Raw genomic sequence first — 15369 nt, forward strand, 5'->3', positions numbered from 1 at the left:
CGGGGGGAGGCGGCTGCCCCCGCCTCGAATGGGGCGTGAGGGAAGGGAAGGGAAGGGAAGGGAAGGGAAGGGAAGGGAAGGGAAGGGAAGGGAAGGGAAGGGAAGGGAAGGGAAGGGAAGGGAAGGGAAGGGCTGCGGGCACCGGCCTTGCCAGCAGGGAGGAGAGGGTGCAGGGCTCCGAGGGTGCAGATTGAAAGGGACCCGTGTGCCCACCACCGAAATCTTCTGGCACGGGTCTGCTAACTTCACGCTTTGGGGCTTGAGTGTCCCCAAGGCAGAATTTGCAAAGAACGGGAGAGAAAGCTCGCAGCGAGGCACACAAAGATGCCTTTGTTTGCAGTCCTAAACCAGGTTACGCTGTCCCTGGCTGCCTAAGTCCTACCGTTTTCTGTGGGAAGCTGAGCAAGGTTTGGCAGAACCATCAAATCGTTCAGGTTGGCAAAGCCCTCCAAGACCATCTGGTCCAACCATTCCCCTACCACCAATGTCACCCACAAAACCATGTCCCTAAACACCACATCCAGTCTTGAACACCCCCAGGGATGGTGATTCCACCACCTCCCTGGGCAACCCCTCCCAGTGCCTGACTGTTCTTTCTGAGCAGAAATGTCTCATTTCCAGCCTGAACCTCCCCTGGCACAACGTGAGGCGATTCCTTCTAGCCCTAAGAACTATGGCTTAGGGCACAAACCCACTCAGAACACGCCTGGGCTGAGCTGCAGCCCATGTGCAGAGCTGCCAGCCCTTTCCTCCTTTAACTGAGCTGGGAACAGGAAGCTCCAATGCAGAACAGGAACGAGCCACCACACCCTCACAGCTCACCATCAAGTCTCCGGTAAGAATTAATTCCCTCCAGCGAGTGCCATCTTGGCAGCACTCTAGGAGAGGCCACCATCACACCTGCAACCCATGGGGCTGCAACACCCAGCCTCAAGTTCTCCATCCCCATCCAGCCCCTCCAAGGCCCTTTACTGTCCATTCACAGGGGACAAAGCTAACAAAGGAGGAAATTTTGGGGTTTGTTCTGTAACACACTGATTCTCCCCAGTGGTGATGGATCCACACCAGAAAGCATACACTGGGATCAATATTGAGAGGTTATTGATACTGGGAGCCTGTGTAATACATAAAAGATTCAGCTGTGTGATTCTTATACCAGTTTGGTTTCATGTATTCCTAACTATGGGAAAGGAGATAGGAGCAAGGAAGGAGGAAGGTGTCTGTCTCTTTTCTCAGGTGACAAGTAATAGGACACAGTCTCAAATTGTACCAGGGGAGGCTTAGATTAGTTATTAGGATGAATTTCTTCTCAGAGAGAGCGGTCACACACGGGAACAGGCTGCCCAAGGAAGCGTTGGAGCCTCCATCTCTGGAGTTATATAAGGCATGTGGACAAAGCCCCAAGGGAAATGGTTTAGTGGTGGGACTCGGTAGATGAGGTTGACAGTTGGGCTTGATGATTTAGAAGATCTCTTCCAACCTAAAATCACAGATCCTTTCAGTTTCCCTGCAGAAACTAAAACTGACTGCATTCTAGCGGTCTGCAAGCACCTAAAGATTCCCCAGACCCACAAGAACGCAGAAATTGGGTGCAGTTCTGTGTGCATACACCTGTGTGCACAGGGTAACTGGAAACGCAGGGTGCAGGACAGCAGCACAGGACGGTCACGTACTGACACAGTGTAAGGTGCTCTCACAGATGGCAGCTTGGTAACAAGAAAACTAAGGAACCTATGGCTGATATTTGGTAATGACCAAAGGCATTTTTAAACTTCAAAAGGACAAGGAGGAGGTACGTACTCCAGGCGACTAGAATAATCAACAGCCTGCATGCTCCAGTAGTGTTAATCCTTTCCCCTGGTTTAATCACATATCCCTTTCATCTGCCGTAGTAGGAAGCCGGTTTCTCTTCAGCTATATTAGCAGATCATTAAAATAGCTTTTATCTGTAACCACAAAGAAGGAAGTATAGAAAGATTATTTTTTTTTAAAGAACACTACTGAAGCTATGGCTTACGTCCAGCAACTTTGGACATTCTCCAGTGGAAATACTTTTTAGTCCTACTTGTGTCTGTTCTGCTCTTACCATCTGAGCTTATCAGACATCAAATTTGCCCAGAGGGCTGGACACCTCACAATTCCCTCTTCCAAGCTTATGTGAGTAGCAATCAGAAGACAGTACTTAAACTGCAACAAAAGCTGCAAAACAAGCTTACACACTAAAGGGAATCCATGCTCTCCACCCAAAGGAGGATTTGCTTCTACTGGAGAACACAGATCAACCACCAAACCACGCTGTAGGAAATCAGGGTTCGCTAAGCTGTATATGGGATTAGCTGCAGTACACTGAAGCACTTAAAATAATTTTTTTTTAAAAAAAAAAGGAAAAAAGGCACGCCAGTCAAGGCTACTGGTAAACATTTCGTAAAAGATTTATTTAAGTATCATTTATCACAAAGAAGAAAATACATATAAGATTAGAAGCATGCAACCATCATCTACATTTCTATTTATTTTTCTTGCACTCACAGCACATTGTAATACAACTCCTGTGCCAACCTCGCTTCTTCCTGAAAATACTATGTTTCAGGACGTGGGATAAACAAAAAACAACACAGGAAGGTAAGATAACATATGAGAAAAGTGCAAAGTAAAAAAATTCACGTATATACCACATTCAAACCCCTCCCCCTCCAAAAACTGTATAAAGGCAAACTGTCATTCTGCTGCACAATCAGATTGTCTTTATGAACTACTTTACAAAAAAATTAATATAAATTAAGGGCACGATCCTGCAAACACTTATATTTGTAGCTAACTTTAATCATATATTGGCTCAGTTGATATTAAAAGCCACAAGTTAGTCACATGAATAAGTTCTTGCAGTATAAAGCCCTCAGGCAATAAAATGTTTAAGAGCATTAAGGAGAACAAAAATTAAAGCAAACAAAATCACTCCCAGATGTTTTACTTAGTAAGTTTATATCAAACATTTTAAACAGAACAGTTTGCTCCTAAAGCCCTGAATATTTCTAGTACTTAAGCAGTTTTGCAAGATTAAAAGACAAAACCCCCAAGAAGCTGGTACAGATGTTAATTAACATAGAAGTTGCTTCAGGCAGGTATGTAGGGAGGTGGAGGTTCCTTCTCAGGCATCTTCACTGCCATTTCGTAGGTTGGCAGAACATACTGGAGAGAAGACATTTTGAGGAGATTAATGGCGAAGGTTGAAGAAAAAAGCATAATAAAAACATGCATACCACATCAGCAGTTTAACTCCCTGTTGCAGGGAAATATTTTTAAGAACTTACTGATTCCTCTAGTAAGCTATTGAGGAAGTGAAAGGCACACAGTTTAGTGCTTCACTGAACCTAACCTGACGTCATTAACTCTACCCCTCTGTCTCTTGGTTTTGCAAGACAGAAATGCAGGTTTTGATGCATGCAATCAGAAAGCTTCCCTCCGTTACAAAACACTCTAAGTCTCTTCTCTATAAAAAACTCATATTTTATGAGTTATAAGGTAACTCAAACAATCTATTTTAAAGAAGTTAAAGCAGCTACTGTTAATCTTCCCAGTCTTAGTTTACAGAACTGGACCAGATGTGTAAACACGCATGCATACTGCATTTTTCTACTTCAAAATTAAACACTTCTGGTTCCTTCAACCTAGAAAAGGTTTTTACCTGTGGAGGAGCTTCAAATGCAGGGTACACAGCTATCTCTGGCAAATTTCTGTTGCTGATGTATTTATAACAGTTCCATACACAGTTGATTAGATACGCCTGAAAGAAAAGAGATTTATCTTCTTAAAAACTTCATATGCATTAGCCGATTCAGAAGTTAGATGCCGGATTACATTTCGATGACAAAAAAAGAAGCATAAATCAACTAAGTCAATATCTATCCGAGGGATGGTTGCTTATTAACAGATTTAGTCACACATGTATATTGTTGCTGTTCAGTCTTGCTGTCACAGTGACTCAGAGAGGATGAACCCCACACATTTCAGCACAAGAATTCAGAGATCCATCCAATTAATCTGTGTGCCTCAGTAGAGCTAGGCAAATTAATCCCTAATTGGCTTATGTTTCTGCGGATCTCAGTCCAAACTTGCTTGCAGGAGGACAGGCCAATGGCACAATCCCGCTCATCCCTAAATTAGCATTGTTATTTGTCCAACGCATGGGCAAAGGAGAGAACACACAGCCTGAGGTGCCAAGAGAGGAGAGCAGAGGAGAACAGCCCATGCTTTAGGTTAATGTTAGCTGCTGTTCGAAGATATACCATCTAACAGTCAGAGCATGATTACTTTTATTGCTATTAATCTGTACAGTATTGCTCAGTGTAGTTTTCACTGGCAAATTAGTACCTAGTTAATATACAAGGTACCAAATTAAGGTCCCAATCAATATAAAAATATGATCTACTATGTTAGGCTTTCACTTCCTTCCTCCTATCAGACACTCCTCTTGGAGAAAACGAGAAAACATTCTTTTCCATTACTTTTTTTTCTTTAAGTTTAATGTAAATGCAATAAAAGAATATTGTCATGGCCGATGCGTATAACAAACTCATTTGTTTAACTTACATGTTTTGCCTGCATATCATTTTTTGTAATGCAAATTAATTTCTATTTAGATATTCAAAAAAGTATTAACTGGTAATATCACCCTTCTCTAGAAGGATAGTGCAGCTCTGAATTAATTACTATTTCCTCCTTCCATCATCTCCTTCCTAAAGGATGTGTACTGGTTTAAGGGATTTTTAAAGTTTAAGTTTAGTTTAGAAACCTTGTATGCAATAACTCTGCTCTGTTTCACTACAAGCTTATTTATAAATATTAAAGTAACTCCACACATGCAAAAAGGTGGTATTTGAAGTCTTTGCATATTTCTACTCTCTATTCAGAAAAAGTAGAGCTGCACAAACATGCTGTGCTGCACACAACGTACAAACTAGTTGAAGAAACAATATAATTTTAATCAAACTGGTAATTGAATATCCTAGCAATTCTGCTCAAAGAAGTTCTTAATTCAATACATTCACATATACCAATAGCATCTTAATGTAGCAACTCATGAAACAGACACAGTTAAATTGTAACTTACCTTTAGAATGATAAATAAAGCAAAGAATACCAGAACAATAAACAAGAGACAGCTGGAATCCAGCGAAAGAAGGTCATCTTTGTAAGGGAAATCCGGCTAGTTGAAACAAATAGGGTGGGGGGAGAAAAAAGGGAGAATATGAGTGTGAGCATCATACATCGACAAATATGAGAGACACCCAAACTTCAACACCAAGTGAATTGAGGTCTTGTGTAAACAACTCTTTCAGAAACAATGAAAAGTTCGGGTTTTCTGTAGCTCCTTCTTAATCCTCCCACAAAACACACTACTTATCCTGCCTCTGTCCTGCAAAAAGAGATGACTACAGAAAGGGGCTACCTGTAAGGAAGCCTTGTAACTTCTATACTACAAGTCATTTCCTCAATCTCATGCTAATACAAACAGCCATGAAATTCCCTTTTTAACAGCTGCAGAACATTTGCCCTCCCCGCCTGACAACTCTACTTCTCACCAGTCCAACCAGTTACATGTACACATGCAAACTAGAAAGCACAAGATTTGCCCCTGAACTTCACAAGGGGCCAAAACACAACAAAAAGCTTCTGCAAATTTCAGACTCTTCTTATTCCCTGACCACAGTAACAAAGCCTCTCCCCAGCATCAAGCCATTTTTTGTTTTCAGCAGAATTTTTCAGCATCTACTTGCACAGATCTAAACACCAGCCAGAAAAGAGTTTGTGATCCATGCCAACTGCTGGTTGTGATCCATGCCAACTATTCTATCCTATCTATTCTATATCTATTCTATCTACTGAGTCTCCTAACAGTTAAGAAAACAAAAATAGGCAGCATTAATGACCACTCCATTGCGGTCTCATCAGAAGCCCTTGCTGCAAAACAAGAGCCACAGAGGATGTAAAAAGGAACCCCCAATTCCACCCCATCATGTTGCAGACCATACATCACATCACACTTGCGCCACGTGTAAACTAACTACAGGCAGATTAAACCAACATTTCCTTTCACAACTAATTCTCTCCTCTCCCTAGCTTTCCATTAAGAGAACACCACCACCTTCAGTCCTTCCACCTCTGATAAGCTCTCGTTCTCACAACCACCCCAGCAAGTATTGTCTATGGCTGCTGCAGTCCCAGCTCCTCTTTTAGGGACAGGAGGATGAGTATAGCTCTTATAGCACTTACCAAACCAAAGGTTAATTTGAAACCTAAGTGGTAGCACAAGCTGAACAAGTACTTACCAACTGATCCAGGTAATCCTTGATTCTGGGCAAGTAGGTGAGAGAACTGATTGCAACCAGACAACTGAGCACAAAGTCAAAGAGCTGGTAACAGAAGAACGGGATCAGCCAGCCTACACGATGCTAAAAAAAAAAAAAAAAAAGCTGCTTATGAAGTATTTTGTTAAAAAAATGAAGTAGCAAGTTAAAAAACGTAGACTATAGGTATACTTACAGCAATTGCACCATACACCATCATTGCACTGATTGTGAACATGAGGAGGGAGATGGCAAACAGAACGCAGGCATTTTCTGCATTAAAAAAGACACCAAGATAAGTATCAGTCATTTCCTAAAGCTACCACACTGCACCTGACAAGCACACAAGTTTTATCTATTATTATGATCTATTCTCACTCAGCTGTTTCCTCTGTGCAAAATGGAAGTTGAGGGTTTGAGTAACTCAGTCTTCTACTGAAGGAAAAAGAGCTGGTTCAAGAAAACCTGCAGGCATTCAGAAAAAAAATCTGTCTTAATCGAAAGCCTGAATAAGGCTCAGACACATCAGTTAGAAGCCTGACAAAGTTCGACTGCAATGCAACATAATGACTCTTATTTGCATTATGTCAGTGTTGAAAGTATGTGGGTGATTAATTTTACAATTGGAAAGAGTTTTAAGTGAAGTCAGCACACTATCAACCTTTCTACTTGAAAACGGTTTGATTATATAATTTGGTCATTGGCAGGGGAAACGGCACTGCTGCTTAAGTACCAGCAAGGAAAATAGGAAATGACTGTGTGGAAGGTATCCTACTATTTACAAGAAAAAGCAGCTGAACAGAAGCCAAGTGGTAGCAGAATCCAGGACACTCATGAAAACTGAATGATAAAGATTCCCCTCAAGCATCAGGGTCACTGATGACAGAAGCACAGCTGCTTTCCACAAGTTAGATTACACTAACTCTCCTACAGCAGGCACACTTTACATTTTTAAACAGAAAAAAAAAAAAAGCAGCTTGTGAGTCTATAGATGCTGTAAGCTCATTTTTTTTAAAATGAAGCTGAAGCCAAACTCTTGTGGTTCACATGCTTGAAAGAGCTGATCTGCAACTGATCTGAAAATTACACTACAGAAACATTTGCATACCTAATTCATTACACGGTCTACACACAGATGGCATCAAGGAGGCCCTCATGTGTCTGAGATGCATTGCCTTGATCAGAGATCCTGAAGTACTCGTGAATAACCAACAAGTGTCATAGCAGTAGTGACAGATTCTCAGAAGAAAACCCACACAGCACAATTTTCATTGTGAGTATGGATGAAGTCCTTTCATAGACACAAAAACTTTCAGTCCATACCAGAACACAGGGAACAGAAGTCTATGCCAAGAAACAGGCAACAGCCATTTTACACTAAAAAGTAGTGAAAACACCTTCAGAAGCATCGGCTTCTACACATACCAACATTCACTACAAAACACACACCATTTTTACAATTATCTCTTGTAACTTTATTTAGTACGTTAGCTTTATGAAGCATTTGATCCTTGTCCCCACTTCATTTCATTACTAATGAACACAAGCCAAAATTACAGAAGTGACAGTTCCTCACGTCAGATCATGAACGAGGAACAAAGATCGTAAATTGGAACTCTCAAAATCCAGACCTGTGCTGTACTATTCGTCTTCACTCCAACCCTTGCTAAATTTTGGTATAATTTAACAGGAGGAGACTAGACATATTAGAAGTACCACTCATCGTACGACTACACACTTAAAAACAAGTAAAAACCACATTAAAAAGAGGTAAGTACACAAGATTATACATCATATACTACACTTAGAAACCCTGGTCATTAAAGACAAGGGTTTGACACCAGCTACACTTGTAGACATCATACACTTCATCTGTAACAATACACCAGGAAGTAATTTTAATTTTGCTCATAATGCTCTCTTCAAGTACTTGGCATTCTAATTTTTCCACTCAGAAAGATGGCAAGCTTTTTTCTTAGCAGGCTTGCACTCAACAGCTGTAAAGCTCTTTCCTTAGATCTGTGACAACCACTTATAAAACCTAGACACTTCTGAAGAATAAGCTCTATTTTTGGTTTTATTGACCCAGCAAGAATAGTAAATGTTTGTAGATAATGCGAATTGTTGATGTTCCACATGTACTAACATGAGTGTTGATGAAAGCCAAGATTTTTTTTTTTAGCAATCTTATCATTTAAGATGCTTAATGATATGAGGTAAAAATAATATTGCATTGAAGTTTCTTTTATATTCATAGTAAAACTCATTAATAATTGGAAAGACATTCAGAAAGCAAGAAAACTGTATTTAAAAGCTGCATGCATGTATTACACACTACAGTAAGGCACACACGCTATGATACTGCATGGTTTGTTTTTTTGTGGGACAAACGAGCCGTGCACCTACCAGCCATCCTCTCGGAAGCATAGTAGTTCCCGATGACTTCATACTGGATGTCAACAGTTGGCACTATGTTTGGATGAGTCACTTCCACAGTCAGCAAGATGCCCATCAGCAAATTCACCACCTGAGAAAGATCAGAGTTACCTGGAAGTTCTTCACACTGCTACAGCTACGGTCATTTTAAGGACATTATTAATATTTCAGTTCAGTTAGAAATAAGCTCTTTGGCTGGGGGGGGGGGAGGGGAGAGAGAAGAAGCAGACAACAGAACCATTTAAGATGAAGTTTCAAGCTGATTCAGTTAAAACCCTACCAAAAAAAATGCACTACACGGATGCTAGTTTCAATGAATCATAATTAAGAAATGCTGCAAATGAAGAGGACAGATAGGGTTTGTAGGGATTCAAGTGCCCTGAGCTGATACTGCATGATCAATATACAGCCATGTGGACTGGTAAACTGGGAACAGAAAAAGAAGCAGGAAGGAAAAGGTACAATGGTGAACAAGGCACATTTACAGAGTTTCTGCTTCCTCCAACAACCCCCAAGGACTGAGTTGATTTAATGCACAACTAAGTCACTGCACCCTACTCTTTGGGGCAAGCAGTGCAAGGAGATGTGCAAACACAACACAGTAAATACCAACCATGAGAGAAAAGTTAGGTTACAGCTCAAATCCTCAGCCGTAGCTTGCTTCCTGTTTCTCCCCCATGTTAGATTTAATAGAAGCAGTGTAGAACTGGCTCTCCCCTACCTAGATCATCTATTAAAAACCTCTTCAGACTGCCTAACCAAACACAGGTGAAATTAAAGAAATTTCACACTAAGACTGAACTCCAAAATCCATAAGCATCCAGCAGTGGCTGTACGCACACCAGTTCCTTTCCTTACCCTGCTGTTGAAGACTATTTCTGTTTCTCCATTTTGGTACATACCAGAAATGCTTTCAGTAACAGTAAGAGCTCAAAGAGTCAAAAGCTGCTGAAACCTCTGGAAAACTGCCTTCGCAGCATTTAGAGCCTATTCAGGACTTACAGGGGCATAGTTTCTGTTACTAGTATCTGGAGAGACAGGCCAAAGAAAAAGGTTTCATAATAAAAAAACCTTCACAATAGCATTTTCAAGCCACAGCCATTTCTCCAATCAGTATTCAGCACAGTCACTACCACCAGCAGGATCTTTTACAATTAGCCTCCGAGGGGGAAAAAACAACAAAAACACCAAACCACCACAAATTGGTTCACAGCTTCTCATGACGTAAGAATATTTGCCAAACATTTCTTCTACTGCCATGGTTCCAGGGGTCTACACCACCAAAAGCAGCAACTCTGTGCACAGCTACTAAAGTTTTAAGTAAAATCGTTTTTGAATGTTTTAAAGGAGTATTAGCTTTTAAGACTCACGGTTCATACTAGTTTCGTTATTGTTCCCCCTGCCCTTTTTTTAAGTTTCTGAGATATCCTAGAGATAAGTTTACTTACACTTTCTCCAAAAAGAACCCTTCATTGAAAGCTGACAACTTTGTAGGAATAGCACCATGTCATCAGCTTTAGACAAACTTATTAGAAGCTCCAGCTACTTGGATCCTCAATTTTATGCTGTGGAAGGCCAAATATAGCACAAAAACAGTACAGCTGGCAGTAAATAATCACATTTAGCTACCAGTATCTTCGGTCTTGAAATACGCTTATTTTTCCCCTCACAAGAGGCTTCCCACATGGCAAACTGTAAAGCTGCTCACCTGCACTTTGCTTAAATCTTATTTTGTTTCACCATTGTTCAAAGGTATAGAATATGATCTCTCACCACTCATTTCCTGCTTCTCCACTCTGGCTTTTAATGCCTTCTCAAGCTTTTTTATTTCCTCCTCTCTGCGAATGAATCAGAAGTATCAACCTATACTTTGGAAAATGACTTTTGTCTCTACTTATTTTAAGCAGCTTATGTCGAGGTCCAGGTATCTGGCTGTTGAAACACGAATTTCTACTTTGTAAAACACAAACAGACTTGGTCAGTTATTGCCAGTTCACTTATTATATACAGTCACCCTTTTAACTTAAATAGTGAAACAGTTGAGAAACTTTAGCTGCTAGCTTCATCTTTAGAAATTGTAAGCTTTCATGCCTTAGAATCGTGTCTCTGTCATCCTACGACTGTCACTGGTTTTTATTTTCATCCTACCCACGGTCCCAATTTAGCATACATAATTCTTAGTAATTTCACTAGTTAATGAGCACAGTTCAGAGCATCAAAGCTTTGTTTTCTCATCCGGAAATGGTGTGCAAGGAAAAATACAAAATTAGAGTCATTTGAAATCCAGCCTATGCGAACAGTATTTTTACTGTCTCATTGATCCTAACTTGAAACAAACAAACACCTCTGCCGATGAATGCCCTGGGGCTGCCAGGATGCCATCGCTGCTCTTTGTGAATCATATCACAGCGCTGAGCAATTCCTCATGTACAACATATGGATGGCAATTAGGAGGTACCACAACTCCAAATTAGCAGTGCTTTCAAGCAAGAAGCCAGAGCTTGTATCTAACTGCAGCCATTCCTCTCTCACAAAAGCCTGATAACAGCAAGACCACAAGGCTCGTTTCAACTCCCCAGTCAGCACAAACAACTGCAAGAGTATGGTTTGGATTGCAAGGCATCTTCAGTTTTTAACTGAATTTACTCACTGTGAATAAAATATGCATTCACGAGCAGTCTGCACAGAATAGAAAACGTGGTCTGAAAACACACGTAACACAGAGAAACCTGAGAGCAATCTAAATATTAATAAATAATAAAAACAAAAAATAAAGCCACCAGTCCCGACAAACCAGCCCTCAATAGGGACTTGAGGAGTTGACACCTCAGAAATCCCAGCAGCCCCCTTGCTAGGCTTGTTAGTTAGAAAGTCAAAAAAAATACAGTTTAAATTCTTAATCAAAAGATGGTTCTATGAAGAGGACAACAATTAGTTTTGTAGAAAGCGCTACACTGAACAGTTGGAGAAGCATATTTTGCTTTTAAAACCAGAATAACTGAGCTCAAGAGAAGTTCAGTGTAGCTTATATATTAAAAAAAAAAAATAGCTGGTATTGAAGTAAAAAGCCAACACTTATTACAAACAAATACAGAAATACTAGCTCTCCATACAATCAGAACTCAGAACACTATGGAACTATAAAGAGCAATTAGCTTTTTAATTAGCAAGCTCTTATCTCCGTGGTATGTATACCAATAATCACGTATACCTGCTAATCATGCAAGTGCTTCCTATCTCTGGAGACCTGAACATGAAACCTGAGTTTCCCCAAGCACCCTAAAGTCCAAGTGCCTAAAAGTCTTGGATGGAAACAAGAATTCCTACTGACATTCCTGTTTCTATGAGCAAGAAAGGTTGAAAGAAAGTGTAGTTGAGCCTTGCAACAACTACACTTTCCCACCTCTCACTTTTCCATTATTTTTCTTTAAACATAGTCTTGAAGAAACAAACCAAAGTGGCTTTGTTTTGTTTTTCTTGCTGGTATACCAAAAACAGGGTATTCCAGAGCTCCTAGCACTGCCAGGATCTGATAGAAACCAGTTCTATTTCGTCTCTTTTGGAAGTTTTGTTCGGTGAACAAACGTCTCCAGAGATCATCCTGACCCTCCCCGTAAGCAGTAGCAATTGCATCACTTTGATTCCATCCCTGAGGTTTGCTGCCAGAACGCAACAGCCACTCCCTCCAAAACAATGCTCGTACTTTCAGACTGTTTATTGAGCTCTGATCTGATTTTGCCAATGTGTTCACGTTTCCGGTTTCTGGAAAGCACTGTGCCTAATAAGAAAGTTTACAGGAAGAAAACTTCAAAGCCACATGTTTGCAATTACGAAGCTGGGAATAGGAGGTTTCCTTCCCTTCCTACACAGGCCAGCAGCGAGTGTTACAGGGTAAACCGAGCTATACTAGCCCTGAAACTCAAGTATGAGTCCTCTAAGAACACTCTGAACTCATTTTTTCACAAAGTTTATCTATTTATCAGAACCAGTGGCAGAAGAGAACTGAAGCATGCTTAAAAGAGGGAGTTTAATCACAGAGCACCAACAGACATTTTAGAAGATAAGGCTGTTGTTCTCTCTAGACTCACAGAAGCAGACAGAAAAGACAGCGATACAGAACTTTTAAAGAGGAGCAAAGTTCATTTGATGCAAGATTTAGAACTATACGCATAGGCAAAGAACAGGAAAACGCCTAAAGAAACAGTTACATAAGAATAACGCAGACGTATAATGCCAGAACCCTTATCTTACTGAAACATCTGGAGTAGATTGCTATGGGACTCCATTTTATGCTTGGTATCAAATTCCTTCAGGACTGCAGAGCACAAGATCAGTGCATTCAGTAAATACTGAAAAGGCTGACCAAGATCTTCACTAACACAAAACTATTGCAGAGCTAAGTGTTCTCCTCCACAAAGAACTGCCTCCCTCAGAAACGAGAAAAGTTATTGCCTCTTGCCACCCTAACTTACAGGTCTAGATCATTAAATTGACATAGAAACATTAATTTCAGTGTTTCAAACGCTAGCTTGTGATAAATGCTATGCATACATGGTTCGCTAATTAACACATCTGAACAAACTGATACACCACAACCCATTTAATTTATTGAGGAAAAAATTATCGGCAGAAACATTAGTTTTATTTTCACCATCTGAATTGTATTCAGCCTTCAAAAGGGATAAATTGTAACTAAGTTTCGATTTAAAGCAACAGGCAAGACAAGACCACTTCAGAATTGGAGCCTTCTTTCAGCTCAGACAGCTAGCAGGTGGCAGACAGGTGTTGTGTCACCTTCTCCCAGCAGACCAGGACAAAAGCTCCAAGTACGCTGCGCCAGAAAGCACAGCCATGCCCCTTCCAGGTTCCTGGGTTTCCACACACTCCTGCTAACAGGAAACGAAAGTGGGGAATGCAGCAAGGTGCGTTTGTTTCATAACAAGCACGATTGCCTCCTGCCTGTTAAGGATTTCTGCTGTTCCTTGACGTACCAGCATTCCCCAAGTTTTACAGGATTCCCAAACAAGTCCAATATTCAATACAGCGAAGGACTAAGTTCTAATATTAGTTCATGTAAGACAGAAACTAATCAACACTAGGTCAGCTTTCCAGTTTTTCAAACTTGATTTTTTACTCAAAAATATTAAGATATCTCTTTCCTTGAGTTTTGTTATACTTTTCACACCGTGCTGTGGCTTTTCTCACAGTTTTCTCCTGCCATTTTATCACTTGCCAGAACCACCTTCTATCCCTGGAAGGACTGAGAGGGGCAAAAAAAACAAAAGGGGTAAAAATTAAAAATATAATCTCTCAATACTTGCTGAAGAGAGACCATAGGCTCTCTGAAAGTTAAATCCCCACTTATTTCTCCTACTGTAACAGTAGTTTCTGTGCATGGCTCCTCCACACCAAAGCGTAAGAATGCAACATTTGCTATTTTTACCATCTGGGGAAGGGTAAAGGAAAATACAGGCTTTGGTTACAGCTTTGGAGAATAGAAAAGCTCTGATGCAACATGTTTAAATCATCCTCACATTTTTACTGCCCACTAGGGTAACAGGAAGGAAAGATGAGGAAAGGACTTCAATAAAGGGGAACTTGCTTGGCCCATGTCTGAACTCAATGTTACTGCTTTTGCGTTTTTATTTCACTCTAGTTCAAAACCATCTTTAATAGCCGAGTTCTCTCTTAGAGAAAGAGTCAGAAAACAGGAAGTGTTTTGGAAAAAACAGACCTGTTTCTATAGCTCCCCAACAACCCTGTGGAAGGACGGAGAGCTCCCCTTTCCCACCGAGCTCCTCGGGACGACCTCGGTACCGGCTTGCTCGGGACCCTCACCTCCCCCTCGGGGGTTACACGCCGCTCAGGGAGGCCGTTTCTTATCGCCTCACTCCCCACATGCCCCACATTCCAGCCTCCCCAAGCACTTTATCAGCTCTCCTGCCAAGGGCACCCTCAGCACCGCCCGAAACGCGTCAAGGCGGCTCCCCTCCAGCCTCAGGACGGGCACAGGAGCCAGGACCAGCAACAAGACCCCGAGCACGACGCCTCAGGGCTCTCCTTCCCTTCCCATTCCCCATGGCCAAGCCCTGACGGGACCAACCCCCCTCTCAGTGTCCCCCTCCCCTCAGGACCCCTCCCAAGTGCGCATGCGCGCTGCCCCCTCCTCACACCCCCCCCTCCCACCCCAGACCCGAGGCGCCGCGCATGCGCGCTCGCCCCGCCGTTGCCCCTCGCGCCGGGCGCAGGCTCTCACCATGTACCAGGTGCCCAGGATGATGGTGCCGGTCCGCACGTGGCAGCAGCCGCAGCAGCGGGTGCTGTAGAAGCGGTCCCGGCTCCGCTTGAACGTCATGGTGGCAGCGACACCGCCGGGCTCCCTCCCGCCTACCGGGCCCGCCGCCGCCGCCGCTCGCTCTGGCCGGGCTCCTCTCCCTCAGCTGGGGGCTGGAGAACCCCCGCTCGCGCGTCACCGCCGCTCCGGCCAATCAGGAGTCGGCAGAGGGGGCGCGGGGGGCGGGGCCTGCGGGAGGGCCCACGCGTTGCCTCGGCGACGGGAGATTGACGGCGCGCTGGGCCAATCGGC

The 15369-nt window shown here is 42.2% G+C and overlaps 1 protein-coding gene across 1 annotated transcript; it reads right to left on the reverse strand.

Annotated features, from left to right (window-relative positions):
* Window positions 1-2408: 2408 nt before the first annotated feature.
* LAPTM4A (lysosomal protein transmembrane 4 alpha) lies at window positions 2409-15255 on the reverse strand. The gene is made up of 7 exons (XM_027455289.3): window positions 15040-15255; window positions 8754-8874; window positions 6544-6620; window positions 6330-6452; window positions 5111-5206; window positions 3686-3784; window positions 2409-3189 (listed from the first exon to the last, which is right to left on the reverse strand). The coding sequence occupies exons 1-7, from the start codon at window positions 15136-15138 to the stop codon at window positions 3115-3117; spliced, it is 690 nt and encodes a 229-aa protein (XP_027311090.1). The 5' UTR covers window positions 15139-15255; the 3' UTR covers window positions 2409-3114.
* Window positions 15256-15369: the final 114 nt, after the last annotated feature.

Source organism: Anas platyrhynchos, chromosome 3, assembly GCF_047663525.1.
Source record: "Anas platyrhynchos isolate ZD024472 breed Pekin duck chromosome 3, IASCAAS_PekinDuck_T2T, whole genome shotgun sequence".
NCBI lineage: Eukaryota > Metazoa > Chordata > Aves > Anseriformes > Anatidae > Anas > Anas platyrhynchos.